We start from the raw sequence: 7,812 nt of genomic DNA, 5'->3' as shown, positions 1-7,812 counted from the left end.
AATGCCGCGGTTGGTAGGTTTAGTTTAGTGTCAGCATCCCTGCTACCATGGGCCGGCTATGGGCTAGGCCCAGCTACCTTGCCGTCGGAGGAGCAGCTACAGCCGCAACTACTACAAATAGCAGGACCCAAGCGCTGGACGAGGTATCCGCGTAGGATCACGAACCCGGCGGCGGCGGCTCTCTGTTCTTCTTCTACCTCAGTTCCCCTTCCTCTTCCGTTTCTCTTGTAATCACCGCTAAGACAAGAATCCTTGTGTGAGTGCTATAGATCGTGTGATACATATATCTGGTACCTAACATTTAGGGGTTGACATTTAAAAAAAAAAAGAAACCTGGCAGCTTTTCAATTTTAGCTCAAGTTTCCAACAGAAACTGCCATCCATTAGATCTGGATCAGACGGCTCTGGAGACGTTCGCTGGGATCCCACCCCCAGCGAACGATTCGCCCGATATCTATACTGCATAAATAAACTTAATCATAAATAATCAATTTCCTCCATATGAAGGCCGTGTATTCTGAGTTCTGACCCCTTCCGGCCGGCCTCCTCTTGCAAGGTTCCTGCGAGGCTGCGACGTCGGTCGCTCCGGCCGGTGCTGCTTCCGGAGCCGTTCTGATTTTCGAACCGACCGGCGGAGATGTCAGGGTCGGGGTCCAGTCCAGCCCTCGGGGGAGCAACCAGCGACGAGGATGCCAACACATCGCCCCCACTGCAACCTCCGAACCCGAGCACGTCGCGGCGGCGGCTGCCGCCGTGGCACCCAGACTTCACGGGCCCGTACCGGCTGCCGGAGACCGAGTACCATCCTTCAGAGCTTCAGCCACCGGCGCGCCGACGGCCGACGAGCGAGGGTGCATCTGACTCCGCGAGGACGAAGAGGAGCAAGTCCGGGGCATCGGAATCGGAGTCAGATCGTGAGACGTCTTCACAGGAGGAGCCGGGCTCAGGCTCAGACTCCTCGGCGCACAGCTCCCCGGCCCGTGAGCCGGAGATGCCGCTCGTGCCAATCTGGAGGAACTCCAAGGGGAAGTTGGTCTACGGCTTCACTGACGACAAGGCCGCTGTGGCCAAATATCGCCAGGATTTACGCAAGTATGAGGAGAAGCTAGGTATCCTATTTTGATTCTTTATTAATAAATTAAACGATTCCATCATTCAACGTTATTCACTCTTTTCTATCTGAGGCATAACTGTATGATGAATTGAGTTGTTTGCAGCTCAACAAGAACAATTACTGACGCTCAAGCTGCCTTCCAAGGCCTCTGGTACCAACGAATGCTACGGCAGTCCCAAGAACAAGGACATGATTTTAAACGCTGCCAAATCTATCCTGAGTCTTTCAGCCTATCTTGGTATTTTTATTATCTTATATGTCTCTGTCACTCTATTGCATAGAAGTTGCTTGTTAATTACGGTCAGCGTATTTACAGATGGCAAAGAGATTAACCGGTGCACAGGCATTGTTGTCAATCGAGATGAAGATAAGAAATCTCTTACTATTCTCACCTCTGCCTGGCTTATCTGCACTGAGAAACCATCTAATGATTGGCTGGATAAAGAATATGCTCCTCAAGCTAAGGTAAAAGTGATGTTCAACTACCATGTTAGCTATACAAAATACTTCGTTTTTATTTTATTTGGAAATGTGAATGGAGACAATATATGTACTTCTCACATGAATCTTATAAGTATCTTTCTTCGATGTTGTACTATTTACATTCAGCCCTCTTGCATTCGCGGTATAACTTATATTACCCTTTTTTTGGTCTCTGTGTGATGTTTGTGTGTACATTTAGCTGTTGCTTTATCATGTGGCCAATATAACATTCTACTTTGACTTAAATATCAAGTGTTGGACAATTATAATTTACTGCAATATGTGCAATATTTTAGCTGTTTCTAATCGACTATCACATTTTAGGTTATTGTTCACCTACCGGATGGCACAACCGTAGATAGTCAATTGATGTACTTTAGCAAACATTATGACGTCGCCTTCTATGAGATTACAGGAGATTTACACTTGCATAGTTTACCATTGGAAGGTAACTCGGAGTTCGGCCGTGAAGCATTTGTGTTAGTAGCTAGGGATACAAATCTAGATTTAATCTACAGAGAAGCCAAGCTGGCATCTGTAGGCCCTTGTGAATTCCAACACAATCATTATAAGTTCATCACTTGTTCAATTCCTAACAAGGTAATTATCTTTGTTCTTCTGTATTATTTTCTACCTAATCCTAAGTTATCAATTAAGTGAGCCTCTAAATGTAGTGTGGAACTGGAGGTGGACTGTTGGATTCTAATGGGAAAATTGTAGGGTTATTATCCTACACATTTCCTCTTGTTGCTTTTATTCCAAGCTCTCTTATAATGAAGTGTTCAGCATTGTTGAGAAAATTAGGGTAAGACTTTTTTTACTTTATTAATTTTCAGTGCTGAAACGATTCGTTATATGATGCTTTCTCTGGATGTTAGCAATGCTGTCTTTTAATGTGGCGCGCGCTTATGTTGATGCATCCCCTCGATCGTCAACTGATGCATACAAATCAAACAGCTCAACTAGGACTAGGACTCTGCTTTGGGTAAACTAGGACGATCAGAAGAAAGCGTCAGTGATGCTTTCTTTATATCATGCTTTCTTTGGATTACATCAGAAGAGAGCATGTCACACTTATGTCTTCACTGATTAGAAGATAGCATTACTCTGCTTTGACTAAACTTAAAGAGCATCACATCCCTTTGATCGTCAACTGATGCATACAATTCAGTTGATGTTTCATCATTACTCTGCTTTGACTAAACTAAAAGAGCATTACATCCCCTTGATCATCAACTGCTGCATACAAATCGAAAAGACTACGACTTGTCCTACTCAACTAGGACTAGGACTCTGCTTTGACTTTTACAGAACCGACTCACGTCCTTATTTCTTTAATCAAGCTAGACTGTTGTGGGCATAGTAAGCCATGATGTGAATGCTTAGAGCTTCAAAGGTAGTAGCGGTGCAATACGGGAGGACGAGTTCATCCTCTGCATACAGGTGTCGTGATTAGCAAGTTGAGAGAGATAACAGGGGATAGGTTAGAGAAATTAGAGGGATAGGGATTAACAATAGGAAGATGGGGGGTTTATTTCTGCTTGGTTTGTGCCGATTCAACCTTATGCTAACAACGTGGCTTCATATTTTGGAGAACATTTGGTTCGAATTACAACTATGTTAGAAATATATGGTCCTGAATGCAATATACCCTGTTTTAAAGTATTTTTGTTGATTTAGTGATGATTGTTTGGCAGGAAAATTGTGCGACCCCAGCTTGGACTAAAGCTAAAGACGTTGGACTTATTAGGCATGTCGTGTATTGAGCAGTTGTCACATAATTTCAACATCTCCTCTGGTCTTGTAGTAAGAGAGGTATACAAAGTTATTGACCTATTGGTTAATAGTCTTTTAGAAATTCTAATATCAAGTTATATAACTCTTCTGAAATCTTTTCAGGTTTCAGCAGGATGTGTTGCTGAGAGGCTTGGCATTAGAGTGGGGGATGTTATTTTATCATGTCAAGGAGAGAGTGTTTCAAGTATAGCTCAGGTAATGATTGTACTTCTATATGTGTTAACTCTGTTGTGTTTTATTTATATGATTCTGACAGTTTGTTTCAGTTCGAAGATATACTGCTACGTGTTGGTGAGGAACATCTTGAGAAGAGCAATGATCTTACGTGCAAAGTTGATGTGCAGGTAAAATGGCATATACCTCTAGGACCCCCCCCCCCCCCCCCCCGCCCCCCGGCGGCAGAAAAGAACTCATAAGTCTACTACTATGTTTTGTAAATTAAACTAAAACATAGGTAAGTTCTGTTAAGTAATGGTTCCCTCTTGCCTTACATCCTCTACGGTCCAAGCTCCAAATATAGCCAAGCCTCCAAAATATCTAAAAGTAGTCCAATACAAAGGAATTACCACAATCCACCTCAGTGCTAAACGGAGCCTTTAAAAACGAGGCAGAGGGTTCTACCTTGATTTAAAAGCTCGATGAAGATGGACACATGCATGCGTACTCGCTGAAAGCTTAAGGGACTCTTTGATTCACATGATTACAGAAGTATGCAAATACGATAGGATTGCATGTGCCAAACAATCTGCAGAATTGGGTGTTTGATCACAGTAATAGGAAAAAACGCAGAAATCATGAAAATGATGGTGAAAATAAGGTCAAAGCATATCCAAAGGTAAGCTAAGGTAATATTATGCTACTCAGGACCTTTGGCTTGTTCTTTGTGCATAGGAATGTAAAAAAGTGGTTTGCGTGGATTGTAGGATTCCTTTGTTTTCCTATGAAACTCAATCCAAGGGAAAAAATCCTTCATTTTTCCTATGGTTTATTGATTTTAAATCAAATGGATGAATAGTGTCACCATAGAAAATATTCCTAATTTCCTATGCTTTCCCTTATTTTCCTTTGAATATAAGAGGCCCTAAGTTCGAATCAAAATTCCACCGAGATTAAAAAGCAACATACAATGTTTGAACGGTCTAAGGCGAGCAATTAGTGTTTGTCGCTTTGGTAGTGCGGCAAGTACCTACTGTGGTCTCGAACTATGTTGGTTGCTTGCACTGGCGCCATGTAGGCGAAAATCTTATGCTCACTGACAAATATTTACTTGTGCCCACACAGGTGCCATACTACCATGCCCTACCTAGCCATGTGATATTCTATGCATTGTGCCTAGGTAGGTGACTAGGTGACATATGTGCCTCTATCTAGATATGTGACCATGAAGTGATGGCGGTGCTTCATAGCATGCACTTACCACCCCTACAGCCAAACAACCCTTCAGAACCATACACGTTATATCCCACTATGTGAAGGTGTTGATATTTTATCAATTGCGCGTAACATAATTGAAGACCTAACATGGAGCTAAACTCCGCATAGCGGCACACACGAGCTTTGGGTGTTGAGTATCAAGATATTTTAGATTTTATTTCAATTTTTTCAGTAATATCTTAAAAAATGTGTGTGGCATCATAGGTCGGAGTATTTAATACTCGCAAATGTACAAGGAAACTTGTTACTTTGAAAGTGAAGTTATCTGATGGGGTTGAAGTCTTCCGCTAAGGTAATGGATTCCCCTTTCTGTATCATCGTACTACATACCCTCTTTTGTGTATCAAAAATGGGAATGATGATTCAAATTCCTAACCTTGATAACTGAGGAAAACTCAATTAGGAGCCTTTGTCTATCTGCTCCGATATTTAGCATTGTAGCTTACTACTCCCTCTGTTCCTAAATATAAGTCTTTTTAGAGATTCTACTATAAACTACATACGGATGTATATAGACATAATTTAGAGTGTAGATTTATTCATTTTGCTTCGTATGTAGTCCATAGTGTAATCTCTAAAAAGACTTATATTTAGGAACGGAGGGAGTATATGATACCTTCATTCTAGTTTCATGCTTAAATTCTTTGAGGTGGGGCAGATGTTTCCTCTTCAATTGGATCACGCAGAGATAGACAATACAATAGTATTCTACAGATGTTTCAGTTCTAAAGTTTTGAAGTACTCTTTGTACAGTAAATTTTCATATACTATTCTATTAGGCGTGCTAGTTGAACCAAGTGAAATGACAGTTATTCTCCATCCTGATATGAACTTCACAGGCACATAGACATATTATGTGGACAGAAGTCTAATCATTAAAAGATGGGCGGAAGTATTGTATGGAAGCGAATAAAAAATTGCATAGAGAATGGTATTCTTCACGCAACATGGTTGTGCAGCCTATATATTTATGATAGAATACCCTTTCTTCAATGTTGCCCCTTAATTTAGTTACGTTCTTAAATGTAGTCAAGGTACCTCATCGTGTTCTATGGATTTATTTGGGTAGAACTCTTAACAATATTTTTGTAATCCTATATCATTATAATATCTAAGGACATCTCCAATGGCAACCAGCAAATTTCCTCCCGCGTCCTTCCGCGGAGCAGTCGACGACCGGTCTGTCGCTGGTGGACGTGAGGTCCATGATGGAAATGGTGGTGCTGACGCTGTCGTCGTCCCACCGGGCCACATGATGGTTCGTCTCATCCACAATCGCCTACAACTGCGCCTTCGCGGCGGCCGCTTCATCGCGAGCGGTGGCTTGAGCACGTGGACGACATCGTAGATGGCACGCTGCTCCGCGACAAAGTTGGGGTTTGCCGCGGCCATGGCCGCCATGGCCTCCTCGCTCGCTCGCTCGCAGTAGATCTGACCCTCCGCCAACCCGTGCGGCTCCAGGAGGAACATGTTATACCACTGTTCCTCCCACACCTGTTGGAATGTAGACAAGGGCAAAGGGTGCACCTTTGCCATCGCGGCGTTATAGTGAGCATGCGCCTGCTCCATGGTGAAGTCGGCGTGCACCGGAGGTGTGGGAGACGGGGCGGTGTCGTCGGAGCCCGTCTCCATCGTGGTGTCATCCTCGTCGTCGGATACCTCGGGTGAGCTGGTCGGCAAGCTTGCCTCGATATGCCTGGCGCGGACGCGGCGGCTCTGCCAGGTGGCGGCAAGGACGACCATGCTGTGCTTCATCTTCATGGAAAGGCTCTCCCACATAGTTTTGCCGCTTGCAGTCATGGCCGGTGCAGTTCAAGGGGGGAGGATGGGGAGCGGCTTGTGTTGTGGTGTGAAGTTAGCCCGGTGTGGCCACCTTTAAATAGCGAATTCTGGTGAGGCGAGGCATCCGGGTGCGTTAATGCACAGCGTCGGAGTGGACTTCTTAGCTGGTGAGCCTGCTTAATGGTGGCATACGAACGGACGGAGCATTGAACGGGCGTGGTAGATATATGTACCGTCCCGTCCAGTCGCGTGTCTCCGGCATTGAACAGGCGCGCCGCTTTAGTGATGGAGGCAGTCAGAGGTCGCGTCTGCTTTGAGCGGCATGAATGCGGGCAGCTGGAGCCGGACGGGAACACGCGCGGGCGAGGGTGGAGGGGTTTGGGTGGCCAGGGTGGTGAGAAGCGGGCGTGGGACTGGTCTTTAGTTTGCGGGAGAAAGTATGTCTGGACCGCTCCACAGACCGATACAGAACCGTGTTAGATGACTTTTGCGGTTCGGACAACTCGATAAGGATAGATGCAAGAGGTTTTCGGGTCGGTGTTGGAGATGCCCTAATGCCCTTCTTGTATGGCAAGTTTCAAACACAACAACTTGGCTGGCAAGTTTCGGAGCATAAAATTTAGGAGTTAAAAGGAAATATGATAGTAAATAAATGAAAGGCAAGTTTCGTGGAACATAACTTAAGAAAATAAGATCTAATAGTTGCCACTAAGAATAAGATCAAATGGAAGAACAAGTGCGGGTGGAACAATGTAATTCCAATGGTATATGTAACTAATCAAGTCACAATAGAACTAGGATTATGTGGGAGAATCTGCCGTACCGCAGTAAGGACTTGGAATAAATAGTCGATAAATTTGTAGCCGAAAGAACCATGCACCAGGACTACCTTCTGGACCCCCCCCCCCAACCTTGCAGGTGGGGCACGCACCTACAGAAACATCTGTACTATGTGTCGTGATCCGGAAACTTGTTTCCACTTATATTGGATGAAAAATAGATGAAATTAGTTATCATGTGAATACAATGCAATATACTTGTGCTAATACTTACTGTAACTGTTCTTATATGTTGCTTTTCTGTATGTTTTGTCCGTCTTCACCCTGTGTTATCAGCCGGTGCTTCCGTTCATGAGTTCTTATGCATTGTTCATGTTCTCATTCTTCTTCCTTGGTCGATGTGGTGCACTATCATGATGGGAA

The 7,812-nt window shown here is 44.0% G+C and overlaps 1 protein-coding gene across 1 annotated transcript; it reads left to right on the top strand.

Moving 5' to 3' along the window:
• Window positions 1-501: 501 nt before the first annotated feature.
• On the top strand, window positions 502-5,964 carry LOC123110411 (uncharacterized). Its single transcript, XM_044530913.1, has 10 exons — window positions 502-1,109; window positions 1,218-1,352; window positions 1,431-1,579; window positions 1,922-2,197; window positions 2,272-2,402; window positions 3,295-3,412; window positions 3,497-3,589; window positions 3,661-3,738; window positions 5,033-5,120; window positions 5,668-5,964. The coding sequence occupies exons 1-9, from the start codon at window positions 638-640 to the stop codon at window positions 5,117-5,119; spliced, it is 1,539 nt and encodes a 512-aa protein (XP_044386848.1). The 5' UTR covers window positions 502-637; the 3' UTR covers window position 5,120; window positions 5,668-5,964.
• The last annotated feature ends 1,848 nt before the right edge of the window (window positions 5,965-7,812 follow it).

Source organism: Triticum aestivum, chromosome 5B, assembly GCF_018294505.1.
Source record: "Triticum aestivum cultivar Chinese Spring chromosome 5B, IWGSC CS RefSeq v2.1, whole genome shotgun sequence".
NCBI classification, from domain to species: Eukaryota; Viridiplantae; Streptophyta; class Magnoliopsida; order Poales; family Poaceae; genus Triticum; species Triticum aestivum.
Note: the sequence above shows the minus strand (reverse complement) of the source record. Positions and strands in the feature narration are given on the sequence as shown.